At 31.1% G+C, this 19,371-nt stretch overlaps 1 protein-coding gene across 7 annotated transcripts in view; it reads right to left on the bottom strand.

Moving 5' to 3' along the window:
* The window catches only part of vn (vein), a 72,790-nt gene that overhangs the window by 6,059 nt on the left and 47,360 nt on the right, over positions 1 to 19,371 (bottom strand). For all 7 annotated transcript variants that reach the window (XM_065502955.1, XM_065502952.1, XM_065502949.1 and 4 more), the window contains exons 3-5: positions 4,406 to 4,577; positions 1,853 to 1,977; positions 1,588 to 1,708 (exon numbers count right to left, since the gene is read on the bottom strand). In XM_065502955.1, coding sequence (XP_065359027.1) covers positions 1,588 to 1,708; positions 1,853 to 1,977; positions 4,406 to 4,577 — 418 coding nt within the window. The remainder of the gene's footprint in view (positions 1 to 1,587; positions 1,709 to 1,852; positions 1,978 to 4,405; positions 4,578 to 19,371) is intronic.

A 19,371-nucleotide genomic window follows, 5' to 3' on the forward strand; every position in this document is an offset into this window, starting at 1 on the left:
AAACTGTTATACACAAAATATTCTATAGAAAAACACTGTTATACACAAAACTTGCTATAGCAAAAACTGTTATACATAAAAATTCTATAGAAAAAACTGTTATACAAAAAATGTCCTATAGAAAAAAACTGTTATACTCAAGATATTCTATAGAAAAAAACTGTTATATACAAAATTATGTATAGAAAAAACTGTTAACACAAAATTTTCTATAGAAAAAAAACTGTTATACACAAAATTTTCTATAGCTAAAACTGTTATACATAAAATGTCGATAGAAAAAACTGTTACACACAAAATCTCTGTAAGAAAAACTGATATACACAAAATTTTCTATAGAAAAAACTGTTATACAAAAAATGTCCTATAGAAAAAAACTGTTATACTCAAGATATTCTGTAGAAAAAAACTGTTATACACAAAATGTTCTATAGCAAAAACTGTTATACATAAAATTTCTATAAAAAAACTGTTATACACAAAATCTCTATAGGAAAAACTGATTTACACAAAATTTTCTATAGAAAAAACTGTTATACACAAAATTTTCTATAGAAAAAACAGTTACACACAAAATAATCTTTAAAAATGATTATTAGAAAAAACTGTTATACATACAATTTTATATAAATAAATTGTTATAAACATTACTTCAGCTTCAAATTTATCTTTTTACATTAAATACTAAAAACATTTTGATATTATCAAATGGGACGCAGAAGTACTACGGTATTTTTGAGTATGACAAAGTATCAAAAAAATACGATCGTATCCACTTTTCCATCGCTTCCAACACTGATTTAAATGTGACGAAAGTTAGCGCTATGTAATGGAATTTATATTGAAAGCGGTTGCTCTTGTTTTGGTCATTGCCTAATTTTTGTAATATTTGGATAAACAAACCAGACACGATAGATCAAGATTTGGAAATTTTACTAAACTTTTACCGAAAGAGTACTTTTTTCAGATTGAAAGTACTAAATTATTTGAATAATTTCTGCTGATATAACAACTCATAGCGTGATTCAATATTCTTAACACATTCTGAGAAATTTATTGCAAAGAGAAGAAATCAAAATGAATTTTGATTGACAAATTTTAAGTCGAAGAGAACTTGAACCTGAGGCCGATTAGAGATCTTTATAAGACTCAGCTAAGCTCTTAAGTAGAATAAATATTTCAAATAATAATACTCCCATTGTTAATTGATTAATTATTATTTTTTAATTCAAAAACAATTCTCATGAAAGACTGCATTATACGACAGTGTGACAGAAAGAGAACCAAATGTTCCGGAACTAAGAGACTCCTGCCATGTTTTATAGACCTTTTCATGAAAAGTGTTAGAACTGGTCCTGATATCAACCAACCTGAAACCATTAACGTTTCAAAATCCGTCTTCTCTAGCGAATTACGACTTCGATTGAATACGCATTTAACAATGAACTCCCATTGTAAAAAAAAAATATTTTTTTGTTGTTTATATTTGATCCTATTATCTTACTTAAATCTTTAATAGATTTTATACATTAGGACAAGGGTTTCAATTAAACTACCGTATAACATAAAAATAAAATCAAAACTTACATGCAGGAATAGGAACCGATCTCTGAAAAGAATTTGCAAGTTCCGCCATTGAAACAGAACTCGGAGGCATCATCCGGGCAATTGTTGCCTGTACCTCTGGGATTGGGATCAAAACGTTGTACTAAAAATAGCAAAGAAACGAAAAACAAAAAGAAAAAAATGCATTTAATTTTATTAACACTGCCACACTTTGGGTCCGCACACATTTAGTAATAATATAAGAAAAATACAAAAAAAAACAACAAAATGTTGAGACTATAAATACCTGGATACGCTTTAATTACGATTGCTCTGCGTTCTATATTACGATTAACCTTATTTTTTGCTCGACACTCATAACGACCAGCATCTGAGGTATTAAAAGAACGTATAATAAGTTCAGATCTTTTTCTGCGAAAAGATTTTAATAATTAGGAAGAAAAGAAAATTTAAATTAATAAGACAGCTTTTATTTAAATTAAAAAAAAAATGCACAGGCACTTGAACACACACATAATTCAACTCTTGTACATGATTTAATATTAGGGCGTCCATTATTTTAAAATAAATGAATAACGAATAACAAGTGGCAAAATTGTCATATTATTGTATTTTTAATATCTTAATTATAAAGAAATAATAAATGTTTATTGCTAATTAAAATTTCATAAGATTTCATTGAATATTTTAATAAATACAAATTTCAAGGGTAATTTGAATGTGATTGATAAAATGAGGACCCTCTAATATTTGTTTGTATGTTTATTAGGTGGGCCCCGTTTAAATGGAGGGAAAATAAGCTGCTGATATTCCCAACTAAAATGAAAGTTTAAGTGTTTTGAGGAGATAATTTCCCTCTTAAAGGATAAATGAATATTTTTATGATTTTTTTCATATTTTTCGCAAAAAAAAACATATTTAATATTGGTATCGTGTGAAAGGTCTTTGAAAGGCCGCATGTGAATTCTCGTGATAGTCCAAAAATATTTAAAGTTATTTAAGGTTTTGAAATTTTTGGCAAAATTTTTAAGCTTTTTTAAATTTACTAAACGTCATTACATTAAATTAATAAGTTATAAACTTCATACAAATTCACCGACATTTGTTTTCCGTTTTTCGAAATACAGTCCAGTTTGAATTTTATTTGAATTTTTCAATACCTATTTTCACTTCGATCTGATGCTAACTATATGTCCAAGACAATCACAAACTGGATATCAAAATAATAGTAATTTCATAAGCTTTCCATTGGTATATAATACTTTATAATGTCATTGGGTAGAAAAAAAACATTTTAGTTTAACTAAAATACTTGCAACATTTTACACAAAAAAAAATTATTAACATTTAAATTCAAATAGAATTCAAACTACATTGGATTTTGAATAACGACAAAACCCCGTTTCGGTGAAGTTATATGAGTGTATGTATGACTTAAACATGTGGGATTTTTTAAAATTTGTTGCTTTTATTTTGAAACATTTGTACAACAGAAATTAATTCAAGAACTGCTCATCTTTTGAGGCCAAAAACGAATCGGCCACTCTGTTCCAAAGTGAAGCGTATCCCAGAGGGAGCGTTTTGCTTCGATCGACACAAATAGTAGTCGGACGGTGTACGGTTTGGACTCTAAAGCAGGAGATGCACTATACCTAGAATTACCTAAGCCCCATAGACATTTGGCTTTGACGGCGATTCGAGTGGTTGGTCCGGCTTCACATACGATCTCTTACTCTTCGGGTTATCGTAATGCATCCATTTTTCATCGCAAACAATGATTCGTCGAAAAAATTATTTTCATTTATAGCGTTCAAGCATAATTTCGGACAGTTTTAGTAGCTCCGGCCAATGATCGCTTCAAACGAATCAGTTGCATTCGGTACAGGTTTCCTGCGATAATCTGGACAGATTTCATCAGCTCATGAAATCTTAAGTTAGTTCTCTGTATTTGCTCCCTCCAAATACAGAGAACTAACTTAACGCAATGGATATTTGGCTTTGGCGTCGATTCGGCGGATTGGCCAGGCTTCACATACGATCTCTTACGCTTCGTGTTATTTTAATAGTATCATTTTTCATCGCCAGTAATGATTCGGTGCAAACATGATTTTCTTTTATAGCGTTCAAGCTTCCGAATCGTCTATCAAGGTCTCTTGGCTTCAATTCGTATGGTACCCAATTTCCCTGCTTTTGAATGAATCCTGCTGCTCACAAACGTTCTGCAATTGCTGCTAGAGTAGCTCTCAATAAGTTTGCAAGCTCTTGTTGTGTTTTACAACACAATCACTGCAATTCTTGGTCTTCAAACTTTTTTGGATGGCCTGGGCGATATTTGTCTTCCGTTTCAAAATCACCACTTCTGAACCGCACAAACCATCTCTCTCACCTTGAAATCGAAACCAAATATGAACATTTTTGATATGGCATTGAAAGCGCCTTTAAATGACCTTTCATATGTTGCCTTTGCGAAAAATATGAAAAAAATTACAAAAACCTTCAAAAGGACGTTTTAATCCTTTGATTCAGCTTACAAAATACTGAACCCAAAACATACATTTTGAGAAACAAAATCTTTAAATGAATTAAACTTTTATTTTAGTAGGGAACATCCAGAAGTTTTTTTTGGTGCCACCCAAATATTTATATATTTATTATGTACTCGTATGAATGAATGTGTGCAAGTGTGAATGTACAAAAAGTTGCGTTCAAAATCATCAATGACTGAGTGAGTGAGTGAATGAATGAATCATTTTTTTATTTCTCTGCTCAGTGACAATGATGATGATGATAATGATCATTGGCAAACAAAATAATAATAATAATGATGAATTTAACCTACTTATAGTGAGAAAACTGATACAGTTTACGATTGCGATTTATTGATCGGTGATCCTTAAACCAAGTCACTTTGGGTGGTGGTCGTCCAGTTACTTTACAAACAATTCTCAGCTCTTGGCCATTTTCCACAGTACGATTACTGGCTGATATTGATTTTATAGAAGCAAGCTGTGCTGTAAAAAAAACAAAACGAATGACATTAGTAGCGTACTTATAATATCCTCAGCATAATCATCGAGATCATTATATTTATAAAAAAAAACATCATTATCGTCATCTCCAGTAAATAAATAATGTGTATCTTTAAGATATGCATGTAAAAACAAAGATTTATCTGTTAAAATATTTATATTTTTTTGTTGACTTAGGGGAGCGAGGGAGTGAGTAAGTGAGTGAGTGATTGAGTAAGTTCAAATAAATATGTGTACGTCAGTTCAGTTGTGTGTTAGAACATTAAGAAAAACATGAGTTTAGTAGTGACGACTACAAAAAATGATTTATATGGACATTTTGTTGGAAAACGAAAACAAAATCAAAAAATATTAAAAATATTGCGTTATAGTTTGGTATGCATGTCTGTCTGTCTGCCAGCTCATCTAAACATTCATCCATCCATCCATCTGTCGGCGTTATCACTTCCCTGAAGTTTACTGTTGCATATTTCAGAGAGTGTATGTGCTTAGTATGTGTGACGTCAGTGATATGATTAAATTGTCACTTTTTGAATTTTTTGTTTTGTTTCTTATCTAAAATGATATACAAATTTATAAAAAACATTTGGACGACTAGAAGAAATTCCTTTCCTGTTTTTTTTTTGCTTTTTCTTCATCATTGGAATTCAAAAATTTTCCTAAATGTACCAAATAACAACAGCAGCAGCAGTAACAACAACAAAACCAACAACAACACCATCAGCATTATTAACAACTACAGTACAACATCATTAAAAACATCACTGCCACCATCAGCTCTTTAAGTATTCAACAGAACGTCAGTTCGGTAAACATGGACATCAAGACGCGACAATAAATACATCAAAAAGCGACATCCGAAAATAAGAGCAGCAGACAAATGAACTAAAGAAAAATCATCATCATGATGATGAAAACTAAAGTGAACAAAAAATAATATAAAATAAAATACATTCAACAGCAGCAACAGCAAAAAGTATTCAAATGGATTTGGTAGTAAAGAATTTTATACACTCTATTTTATATGATTAATACTCGTGTTAATGGAAAATTTTGATTTCATTCTTAATTTTCACACTCTTTGGCTAAAGCATTCAAAAATAATCAAAATTGTTTTTTTATTAATTTTGTATGATTTCTATTCTTCAATTTTAATTCTCCGTTTCAATTTATAACTTTAACCTTTAACAATTTATAACCCTCTCAACAGCACGATTTGTAAAACACTAGAAAATATATACTTTAGTTAGCCCCAGCTTCTATCAAAAAACAAGAAAAAACTATGTAAAGGATTTGCTTAATTAATACTGAAGGATGTGACAAAATTCAAAACAAACCATTTGGTTGAAATTCATTTTACCTTCTTCTGTTTATCCTTGTGCGTGGACCCGCACCTACATTAACTGCATCACTATAATACCGCAAGGTAAAGCAGCAAGTGTGAGGAATGCCCAAGGAACAGATGGCTCAAAAATAGGTACCGTGAAGTAGCTCCCAAATGAAATAAATCCCAATGAAATAACTCCCAATGAAATAATTCCCAAACTTGAAAAATGAAATAACTACCAAAGGGTAAAATGAAATTACTTCCAATAATCGGTGGATTCATAATTTTAAAAATATTAGTCCCAAAAAAAGCGAAATTACTCCCAATGAAATAAAACCCAATAGAAATAAAATAATTCCCAATCCGAAGCAATTTATTTGTGTAATCTAACTCCCAATGAAATAAAGAACTACAAAAGTGAAATTATTCTTCGCATACCAAAAAGTTTTTGCGTTGCGGTCCTATAGCGTAGCGCTAAGTTTTACTCCCCTGGGTTGTATCAAAAACTGTCCTCGCTCAGAAAATTTTTTGGGCATTGCCGGCCTTTGGCCGGGCGCTAAGTTTTTCTCCTCTGAAACTGGCTTCGCTCAGAAAAGTTTTTGCATTTTTTCGTGGGGAGTTATTTCACGGTACCTCAAAAATAGCCGACAGAACGAGAATGGGCTTGTACGAACTAAGCCGAAATATAGTTCGTTTTTCAGGTCATAATACTGTTATCCAAGCTAAAATAATTGCGTATATGGAAGATATTGGATGCTTAACTCTTTGAGGTTTAGTGGTCACTTTACTAACCACCTTTTCTATAGTCTTTAAAACATAGTTTATTGGCATTTTGCTAAACAATTACATATATTTTTTGAAGTCATCGTTTATGTTTTTTTTGCAAAACTCTGCCGTCAAGGTGCCGTTTGAAATTATTACAGTTTTTTTAAGAGACCTTCAATAAACACTGAGTATTTATTGTTCATCGAAATCAGTGCTACTTTGCTATTTCGTTTTAGTAAACTAACCAATAGGGTGTTTTTTTTTAATGTGATTTGTTTTAGTTTTTCTTACTTTTTATAATAAACTAACCTTGATTAAAGTAAAAATGCAATTGTTTTAATTTTAAACTTGTACACAAAAAAGCGTGACTGAAAGAGTTAAAGAGAATTAATAACAAAACTCCAACTCGTAGTTTTAAGGATAGTCAATCGGTGATTCTGAGAAAGGATAGTGTTTAATCTCGTTACGTTTTACAATATAAGAATGAGATAAATTCATACTCCAATAGGGAAAATCTTAAGATAACAAACTTGTTCTTGAAAATGTCAAACATTTCCAAAACTGGCAAGAACTGGTAAAACTCTACAGTCAGCAGAAATAACGACATTCTACGGGGAATTCCAAATCAAAAGAACACAAAGGAGATTCTGAACATAAATAGATAAATACTTAGACGACTAGTTGATGTGTTAACAGGACATAAAGAGTTGTAGGCTTAACTGGCTTTTATGATTAATATCCAACGATATAATACGTCATCCTGGAAGATGTCAAACCCTTCTAAAACTGGCAGAAACTGCCATAACTCTACAGTCAGCAGAAATAACGACATTCTACGGGGAATTCCAAATCAAAATAACACAAAGGAGATTCTGAATATAAATAGATACTCAGATGGGACATACAGTGTTGAAGGATCATATAGCTCATACGATTGATATCCAACAATATGTAGAGCGTCTAAGGAAGCCCAATAATCATTTTTACTGGAATTCAAGTTGAAAGCAAGTGTAATTCAAGCCTTGAATTATAGGCAAGCAATTGAATTACAGTTGTATTACACTTTATTTCAATAGCATGCTCCAGTAAAAAGGAAACATGAATTGAAGCCATATATTTTTTGTTTGAAAAATAAATAAATTTTCAAATATTTTTCATGTTTAAAGTATAATTACATTTGCAAATTCCAACAAAATGTTCAAGTGCTTGAAATTTTGGGCCTTTGGTGCTTACTGGGAGAGGACGAAACCTTATCTGTGCCAAGTTTTAGTCGAATTAGAGACGACAACTTTCAAAGGACACCAATGCAAATTTGGAATATTCTGGAATTCATGTAAAAAATCACTGATAAACTATATTGATAGAACTAGGTTCTTAACCTAGCTGACTATTACTTAACTCGCATACAATAATAATACTGGAGATAGTAGGAGAAAGACGAAATACATAAGTATTTCTATTAGGGATATTCAACGTTTAGAGTTATTAGAGACCAATATTTTGAAGGGAACCTAACATAGAGGGCTGCAGTGGTTCTGTGGTTCGGAATCATTACTTAGAGGAGTATAGCTTTGATGGTTTAGTCTTATATCGGAATTTATATTGGTTTTTAACTTCTCCTGAAGGAACCTTTTCAAGTATGTAACAGATTTAAATATTCAATTAATAATTACTGCAGGAAACCCAAAAACTTCCGTACTGAAATAATTTTCTGTTCTATTAGACTTTGCTGTGGAATAGTGGATTTGGATTAAACATGAACATGTTTAATTTTTTTTATATATATTCTGGAACTACGAAAAAAGGTTATGGAGAAAAGATAAAAGTAGCAGTGTTCAATTTGTATTCTCCTACATTGAAAGCAACAGGAAATACCACAAATAGATGGGCTCCTGCTAAAGAACGTCCATTACGTAAAAAATGAAAACATGTTCCCTAATTTCATTGAACACATTATATTGCAGTGAATCAATAGAGTTCGATGCCCTATTGTCTCAAATATGTTGCTTAGCTCTCTCCTGTACATGGTAGAGAAATTTCAGCACAGAATTTAAAGCATCGGTCAGTACATTGAAAGTGGGAAAACAAAAGCTGTAATTTGAAGGAGCATTGTGTATAGCTCTTGTTTTCTCTCTCACAATTTTTCGTTTATTCCCTTACAAAACTACATCTAATAAGAGAACTTTCGAAGTACAAAACTTGTTGTCTTAAGTGCTTCGAAAAAAAGAAACATTTTTGAATAGGTTTGTTTTTAGGAAATCAGATGGAGTGATGAATCCAAGGCACCTAAATGTTTCTTTCGAGATTTGTAAATTTTGTTTAGTCCAGCATTACACTGAATTCGCTTCTGATTTCTTTAAAGCTTTACTTTAGTAATGGCCAGTAGTCTATATTATGAATCATCAAAGTTGAACAACAAGCTTTAGCAAATCACTTAAGTGCACAGAGAAAACAGATTCGTAGTAGCAACCGAATTTATAGTCAATCGAATGATTGTGCCTTAGTGACCGAATTTTACAGTTTTAGAAGGGATAACAAAAGTTTGGTTGTTTCAACCGAAATTCTGCTTTATTAGCTGACTTTCTGTTAATAGAAATGAAAAATTCTATATTTGCATTTGAATCATTCGATTGTCAACAAATTCGGTTGTTATTATGAATCTGTTTTCTCTGTGATCGCGAAAGATCCTGTGAACTAACTTAACACAATATTGAATATTTTCTTTAACATTATTGTATCGCTTCATATATTCACAAAGCTAAAAAAGCTGCAGAAAGTTTTAAATCTTTAAGGTTGTTCCTTATTTTGGTAAGTTGAAGTGACAAACTCAAGGTACGCTCTGGCCAAAATGAAAGGCATTGAGAAAAAGGTTCTTTGTTTTTTTTTTTTTGCAAATTGAAGTAACAAACTCATGGTACCCTTTGCCCAAGATGAAGGGTATTGAGAGAGAGAAAAAAAACTTAAAGCTGAAAACTGAAAACTGAACAATGAATGTATGGCACATACCTAAATGATATATATATTTTTGTGTAGTTGTTGTTGATCTTACTGTTGTTTAATGTTGTTGTTGTTGCTTTGTAAACGTACTACTTGAAGCACCTTCGGTTAAAACGAAATGTAAACATTTGCTGCTGTTGCCTGAGCTGAAAAATCATGTGAAATTTCCTTTGCTTTCAGTCGCAGTCAGTCGCAAGGTGAGTTATGGGGGCGTGTGAACAAGCAACGTAAGAGAGATAAATATGTTGATAAGGTTGTACAAACTAAAAGAAAAATAATAAAAACACACAAACAAAAACCAAAAAAAAAAACAAACGAGTGGCACAGTGGTGATGGAGTTGGGGCATTACGAAAATTGTAATAAGGTTTCGCTTGTAATTTAACATAAAGCTATTAATTTAAGATAAATTTGAATATTCTAATTGGTTATCTCTAGCTGCAGGACAGATACGTCTATATACGAGTACTAACTACTTTTGATATTATTAACAAAAGTTTTATCTTGTCCATGGAAGCTATAATTATTTTCCCTTACCTCTAATTTAAACTTTAAAAATTTCGGAAAAAATACAATATTTTGATAATATGCCATTATTTTAACTAAATGTTAAATTTACATAAACATTTTTTTCAAAAACTTTAAAAAATAATTTATGTTGTAAAAACGAATTTCCAAACATCAGAGCCGATGCATCAAGGGCTTGACTCAAATTTTCAGAGTTGCACTATTATATGACAATAAATGCCATCCTAAACACCTTATAAATATATCTTAAATAAACAAAATATTTAATTTAACACATGACTCTGTATTTTATCTTTCTGTATTAAATAGTAGTTTTATTTTAATATATTAACAACATTTCGTTAAGCCTAATTAACTGAATTGTCTGTATTAATGTAATAAACTGGCACCACTGTGCAACGACAAACTATAAATACCAAAATCAAATAGAAAACTTAAAGCAGCAACAGCCAGCGGAGACTAAAAGAAATGTGCGCCACCGACGACTACACAGAGATGGATGATTCACAAATTTAGATTATCATCTATCATAAAAAGCAAAATAAACACAAAAACACACAAAAAAAAAGAAAACAAAAATTTGAAATAGATTTTTTTTACGAGCATTTATTATTTTGAAAACAAAACTGAAAATGCATTTCTAAAGAGGCGCATAATGTCCGACGATTAGAAAAACTAACAAACTGTTGCGAATTTTCTTAGAAAGACATTTGCTGAATAGGCGCCTGTTTTTATAGAAAATTTATTTTGTTTTTATTTTTTTGTTTTGCAAAATTTTGAGAAATTATTTTGTTTTATTTCAGCGAAATTTTTATGAATTTTCAAAAAGAAAATAATGTGAATCACACTTTTATTTAAATGAAAAAAATTGAATTATTGGGACGAAATGAAAAATTTCAAACAAATAAATTCATTTTTCAAACTTTCCTATGCAGAATTCCATAATATTTGGTATAAATGGTTTCCATGGGCATAAAATATTTTAATTTCTCCAGAATTTTGACATCAGTTTTTCATCAAAACAGGATAGCTTAGTGGGATGCGAATTGAATATCTATCAAAATAAAATAACTCAAGACATAATTTCTTTTATTTTTTTTTGCAAAATCAAAAACTTTTTTGATTTTTTTTTTAAAATGCACCCCTTTTTATTTATTTATCTCTTTTTGCTCAAAAGCCTTTTTCTTTAAGAACTCGCTTAGTGGGATGAGAGTGGGATATCTACCAAAATAAATGTTTTGTAACTGAAGACATAAAATTATGAGTTAACATTTTTCTAAAAAAGGCCACATTTTCTAAAAAAAAGTCAAAAAATTCAATTTTTTAATTTTTTGGTTTCGAAAGATTAAAGAAATTGCTATCTAAACTATTTGAAACAAATTTTGCTAAAAACAAGTAAAGGAGCTATATTCGTCTGTGCCGAATCTTATATAACCTTCACAAAATTATACTTAAAAATTAAAATTTTAAATATTTTTAGGTGAACAAAATTTTTTTTTTCCAAAGTAGTTTTTTTCATTTTTTGGAAAAAAAATTTTTTGATTTGTTTTTTTTAAATTTTTAATTTTTTTTTTTAATATTTAGCGAAAAAAACTTTTGGTGAAAAAAAATTCATGTTAAAAAATATTTTTTCCGATTTTGACGTCATTGCAAAGGTCTTTGAAATATCTATCAATAGATATCCATATTATCTATAATAATGACTTAGGAATCCAGATACAGGTAAACAAATATAGGTCAAAAATTGAGGTTGTCTTGATTTTCTCGATTTTAAATAGCAACCGAGCCGGAAAAATTCCGGAGATATTGATATACACAGCATGTATGTAAGTTATTTGGGGCTTCGGAAAGTTGATTTCAACAGACAGACGGACGGACATGGCTTAATCGACTCCGCTATCTATAAGGATCCAGAATATATATACATTCTAAGGTCGGAAAATTATATTGTGGAAATTACAAACGGAATGACAAACTTATATATACCCTTCTCATGAAGGTGAAGGGTATACAATTTGGTAATAAGTTACATGAATTAGAAAAAACACCTGTTTGGCCAAAATGTCAAATTTTGAACCCCTCTAACTCAGAGAGTTCTTGACCGATATTGTTGATAAACTATATCCTAATTAGGATACATATCTGTCATTTATTCTCACTTAGTTATTGAATATTATTGCTTCGAAAATGTCGAATTTGTTATTTACAAAGCGTCATATGCGGGAAGATTTTCTTTATTTCTTTAATTTGATAAAAGTGCCGCTGATTGCTCACCAAAGCTTATGGTGAATAAGTTCCATCTATCTAATAAGTTCCATCGGTTTCTACGTGCTAGAGATGGCTTGTGCGGTTTTGAATTGATGATTTTCACACCGAAGACAAAGATCGCTAGGCCAGCCAAAATTTGAAGACCATGAATTGGAGGCATTACTCCATGAAGATTGTTGTAAAACTCTACAAGAGCTTGCAAAATCATTGGGAGCTATTCAAGCAGTTATTTCAAATGTTTTTCAACAGCAGGATTTATACAAAAGCAAGGAAATTCGTTACTATACGAATTGAAGCTGAGATACCTTGAAAGACAATTTTGGTATGTCTGAAATGCTGATGAACGTTAAAAAAGAAAATCATTACTTGCGATGCAAAATGGTTCCATTACGATATCCCGAAGCGTAAGAGATCGTATTTGAAGCCCAGCAACCAGCCGAATAAAGTCGGATATGGCCGACTAAGCTAAATATTTAATTGATTCTGGTATAATTTTGCCAAATTATCCATTTATTTTTATATGAAACTTATACGTTTTGAATTTAGCTTGATGGTTGGATTGGAGCCATTTTACCCTTATTTAACAATGACAACAAATTTTATCATAACTGTAGGATAGTTCCGAGAGGACGTTAATATGCGGTAAGATGAAATCATGGTCATAGGCTTCGCTCTTGGTCTAAAACAGAAATTTCATCATGCTATCTAGTGTTTTAGTTAAATTTTCAATAATGATCATCTTTATTTATCATTAAAAATGACTGGTGTTTTTTATTTGAGAGTTTTGCTTCAATAATTTTATTTTTATAAACTATTTTTTAAAATTTAGCAATATAAAAAAATTTATTCGATTATTCGACAATTATTGATCGAATAATTTTTTATTCGAATAATTTTTTCGAAAATTATTTATTCTAATTGTAACATAATAAAAATTTAAAATAATACAAAATTTTTAAAGGACATTCTATGGTATGAGATTATATTCTTGACATATTTATCATTACATTATAATCTATTATTAAAATAATAATGTAAATAATTTAGGGATATTGTTTAAATTTATTATGCTTTCCTTCGACAAAGAGTTTTTAGTGATTCCTTGAATTAAAACGATATATACAATTAAAATTGAGCGATTTTACACAATTCTTATATAAAATTTGAACTTTGAACCATGATAAAAGACAAACCAAAGCGAATTTAAAAAGTTTGAGCAACTAGCAAGTTTTACTATATTTGGAACGGATGAGGTCCGATACCTTTTTTCCTTACACATACAAATCCCTAAAATAATCCGAAATGCTTTACAACTTCAACCAATTAATATTTATTGTCCCCAGCAGCCTGGCGGCCTAAGTGCTGACTAAGTTTAGATCCTCTCAAACCCCCCAAAATTTTCACATTACTCCTTCGAAATGTTCATCCCACACTTGAGCAGCTATAAATGTTTGTGTATGTGTGTTTATGTATCTAGATACTAATATTGTGAGATGTTTGCTTGTTTTTATTTTTATTTTGTTTTTCATTATTTTTTTTTTTATTTTTTTGGGGACAACAAACACACACTTGTTTGCTTCATGTTAAATTTCTCTTATTTATTATTTCATTTTCATTGTCTTTTTGCTGTGGCATGGTAGTGTAGCATGAGAGTGTGTGTTGGTGTGTGTTTGTGTGTGCCACAGTTATTTTACTTCTGTTTATATTTTTTCTCACGGTGATAACATTATTTGTGTGCGCAAAGCTGGTTTTGCAGCTTCTTAAAAAAGAAGCGACACTCACTCACTAAAAGTTGACATACTCTTTTTCGCCGGTCTCGTATATTATCTTTTTGAGCAATTGCCATACTACGACAACTGCTGCTGCTAGCTGCCTGCCTGACTGCCTGGCTGTCTTGCTGCATGTTGCTTGTGCTTACTTTGGTGTTGCTGATGTTGTTTGCTGTAGTGCAGTGCTTTGTTTGGCAGACCAACCAACTAACTAACTGTCTCACTGACTGCCTGGCTAACTAACTGAATGACTGGCTGGCTGGCTGACTGAATAAATGTTTTCTTGGCTGTTTGCAGGTATTGCTTGCTTTGGATTGCCTACTCGTTTGCCAACTTGCCCGTCGTCTGTTCGTTGGCCTGGCTGACTGCGTGTTTGACTGCCAGCCAGTAGTATTAACCTTTTGTAAATTAGTTTTGGTTTGTATACATTCTATTTGTGTTAACCGCATTCTATCACAACACGTACTTTGTGTGCGAAGATGACGATGAAAACGACAACAACAACAGCAACAATAACGTGCAACATCATACACCGCAGCAGCTAAAGCTACAGCAGCAGCAACACCAATAATAACAACAACAACACCATCATCTTCATCATCAGCACCGACGTTACTAAAACGATATACTACTTACTCTACTCGTCCGTCGTACATTGCAATGTATAAATTTTCCTTTTTCAGATAACATCCGTGCTGTTCGCGATTCCCATTCTGGTCAACCTAGTGTGTAAAGTTGAAATTGTCTCAAGCATAAATCAAGTTGAATTTAAAATGTTTTGTTACGTTTTTGTTCCCCCTCCTGTACTCTACTCCCTCCTACTCATTACCACACTCACTCACTTGCTGCACTGCACTGCTGCTGCTCACAGTGTCTGTCTGCTTTGATTTTTTCCTTTTTAATTTCTTTTAGTTTAATTTATTTTACATTCAAATAGGAATCATTTACAAAAAGGTGAAATTCTTAAGAGTTTTGTGTTGTTTTTTTTCTTCTATATCACACTAAATATGTAAATAAATAAATAATTTTCAACTGAAAATTCATTAGACCATAATGATAGAAATACTTGCATACTTTTACACAAGCACACACAAAAATAAATCTGATTAGATCTGGAGTTAATGTTCTACATTTTTCTATACATTGTATTTAAGAATTTGTATTTTGTAAATGTGTTCATGCATTTGCAGTTGTAGTTCTTTCCTCAAAACTTAAGTGGGCGTTAATGGGTTTATTTAAATTGAATTCCATCGAAATTTATCAAAATCATTGATGCAGTTTTTGTACCTAAAATTTATTTACATTTATGATGAAATAATTTATAAAGAATTTGAGTGTGTTTGAAATTAATTTGCCATTAAGTTTTTCTAATTGAAAATAAATAAGATTTGTGCTGCCAACAGTTCCGGTTGCCGCTTAATCATTTGGCCGTGGAACTTATGACTATATGGGACGAACGACATAACATGGTAATGAAATTATTATTATTATCATAAAATGAGTTTGTGTGAAATTTGATCGCTATACCACATTTATCAGAGATTTAGGATCATAGTTTTTTAATTTTTTTAAAAAAGTTATTTCCAATATTTTTTTAATTAAAAAAAAAAAAAAAAATTTAGAAACATATTGCTGACCTCTGGGCACATGTTGTTGAACTTTGTAGAAATTGTTCAGCAGCATGTTGTTATACTCTAGAAACAAATTTTTGAATTCTAGGAACATGTTGAGGAATTCTAGGAACATGTTTCTGAACTCTAGCTATATGTTGCTGAACACTAGCAACATGTTGCATATATTAGCAACATGTTGCATAACATTAGCAACATGTTGCATAACATTAGCAACATGTTGCATAACATTGAACTGTAATGCTGAACTGTAGCAACATGTTGCTGAACTGTAGCAACATGTTGCTGAACTGTAGCAACATGTTGCAGAACTCTGGCAACATGTTGCTGAACTCTGGCAACATGTTGCAAAACTCTGGCAACATGTTGCTGAACTCTGGCAACATGTTGCTGAACATTAGCAACTTGTTGCTAAACTCTAGCAACTTGTTGCTAAACTCTAGCAACTTGTTGCTGAACTCTAGCAACTTGTTCCTGAACTCTAGCAACTTGTTGCTGAACTCTAGCAACTTGTTGCTGAACTCTAGCAACTTGTTGCTGAACTCTAGCAACTTGTTGCTGAACTCTAGCAACTTGTTGCTGAACTCCAGCAACATGTTGCTGAACATTAGCAACATCTTGCTGAAATCTAGCAACATGTTGCTGAACATTAGCAGCTATAAAAGAAAATTATTTTGGCACCGATCCATTACACCCGAAGCGTAAGAGATCGTATGCGAAGCTCGGCCAATCAGCCGAATCGACACCAAAGCCAAATATCCATGACGCTTAGGAAATTCTTTGTAATTGATGGGAGCAAAAGGGTCATATCTATTATGATCTGCTGAAATCTGATCAGACCATCACATGGAACCTGTACCGAAAGAGATTCGTTTGAAGAGAGCATTGACCCATAAACGCCCAGAATATGCGGCCAAACATGAAATTATTAGTATATATTTATAAGATGGAGATCGTGGTGCCACTCGGAATTTTATATATGTTTTTAACAAGGCTTATAATAGTGGAAAATCTTTAGAAAATGGAAGATATCTTGAATTTTAACGATTTTACACAATTCCTATATAAAATTTGAACTTTGATCCTCGATAAAAGACAAAATAAAGTGAATGTGTTTGGGTAACTTCAGATTTTGCAAATTTGGAAAGGTTGAAAATTATTGTTTCCTCCCTATAAATGTCACAAAAATGTTCGTAAAATATTTTTCATTTGGTATAATATTTATCCGGAATAGATTACACTGTGTGTAATTTTTACCCGACACCACTACGTGATAAAAGACAAAAAAAGACTCCTGTCTCCCAGTTTTGACCAAAGTCATGCACATTTTTTATGGGTCCTTGGTGCCATTTATGCAAAAAAGTGATCATTTCCTCAGGCTCATATCTTGCAAAGAGTTCGGAGGCCCTTGTTATAAAGAACAAAAATTGTGAACATATAAATTCGATTTTTTTTATTGAAATTATGTGTTGTTTTCTTATTTTTTTTTTTTTTGTTAACGTGATGAATTTTTTAATAGTTTTAAAAAATAATACTAGAAAAATTAACATTTACTGTCTGACATTATGTTTGTATTTATTATTATAATATATGGCAAAGGAAAGTAACATATAGGTACTATTATGCCAGCATGAAGGAAATAAGAAATAATTTTAATATATTAAAAAATTATGTATAAAATATTCTCAAGGTTGTACTTAATCATGTACAAGTACTTATGTTATTAATTAGTTAATTATAATATTATTTCTTCATTCCTACATTTATTATGTGTGTGAAATTCAATAAGGAAGAGTTTTCACAGGGGGTATACAATTAGCCAAATTTAACAATTTAACAAACACCCTCAATAGTTTTGTCAAAATTTCAACAAAAAAAAAAGAATTGGAAATTCTTTCAAGTATCCGCTTATAATTTATGGTATTTCGTACAAATCAAGCGGCGTTTTGTAATTAAAACCAAAACAATATTTTTTTTTTTATTTTTTTTAATTTTCGATTAGCCAACCAACAAACATTGTTAATAAATTACAAATATATTAATTGATTTAATGAAAACAATGATGATAATGGGGCAACTTCAAACAACAAAGGAAAACCTAAATTGAGTGCACACTACGATCCCGCTGTGCCAGCATGTATGATTTGGATTCTTCTAATTTGTGATATTTGGATATTGTTTAAACAACTTCTTTCTATATTTATTTCTAACAAAAAAGTGTATCTGTAAAAGTTTGGCCACAAAAGTATTGTGTTAAATATCATTTTGTTAACACATCGTGTGCTGCGTAAGAGTGTAAGGAGGAAAGATTGGCGGGTTGGTTGGTTGGCTGGCTGACTGGCTGACTGTCTGGCTCTTCATTATTATTGGCCGTGAGATAAATTTATTTTATATATTTCGAGTAGTATCTGCTGCCGCCGCTAAATGATGATGATGATGCTGTCGCTGCTGCTAATGTTGTTGTTGTGATGGTGGCTGTGACTGCTATTGTTTTTGCTGCTCAGTTTCGGTTTCGGTTCTTTTTCACCTTACGCGCACTCACAACAAGATTAAACTGTTTGTAAAACACTAAATTTAACGCTATTGTTATCATTGTTGTCTTCTCTAACTAATTAATAGGTGTAACACTCTGATAATTATAATGTATAGGTATATAAATATGGAGCTACCGTTGTTGTTATCACTTAAATACCCATCGTCATCAGCAACAACAAAACCAAAAACATCATTATCAGCATCTACAACAACTCTTTTTTTTATTTTTTTATTTCATGTTAATCGTACTGCAGATAAAACTGATTGAATTCCTAATGAATGCGGGATCTTGATATTCAGTTTCTTTCATTTCGTTTCATTTTATATCAGGTTGTTCGTTTTGTTTTGATTTTAATCTTAATAAATAATAAAAATCAAAACGTTTTATTTAAGTTCCTTTAATGTTTGTTTATGTTTTTATAGTGGTAATTTATATATAAACAATTTTGTTAACTCAATAAATATCATTAAAAATACTACGAATTTTGTAGATACACAGATATTCGTTTGTATGGATTTACGTTTGTTTATATTTATGTGGATGTGGATGTGCATATGTATCGTATGGATCTACATTGTTTTTAGTAGATTTGTGACTTTTTAACCACATTACTATTTATGAGTAGTTTAGATGCATGTACGTGTTTGGGCAGTAGCTCTCGCCACAAATGCCTTAATAGGTTTTATTAGCAGATCTGTCAAATATAAATAATTCTTTGACAACTTTGCAAAATAAAAATTTAATTTAAAACACTTTTTCACACAAAAATGTTCGATACGTCATCGGACCTAACCCGTTCCAATATTGTTAAACTTTGTACACAAGTTCTTTATGTTCGTACAAAAGTTTAAGTTTCTCAACAATTCGCATTGTATATAACTTTTTACCCACTCATACATTTCTTAATATGTAGTTTTAGAAAATGCGGAATTTTTTGAAATGTTTTGCTTTTATTTT

This window comes from Calliphora vicina, chromosome 3 (genome assembly GCF_958450345.1).
Source record: "Calliphora vicina chromosome 3, idCalVici1.1, whole genome shotgun sequence".
NCBI classification, from domain to species: Eukaryota; Metazoa; Arthropoda; class Insecta; order Diptera; family Calliphoridae; genus Calliphora; species Calliphora vicina.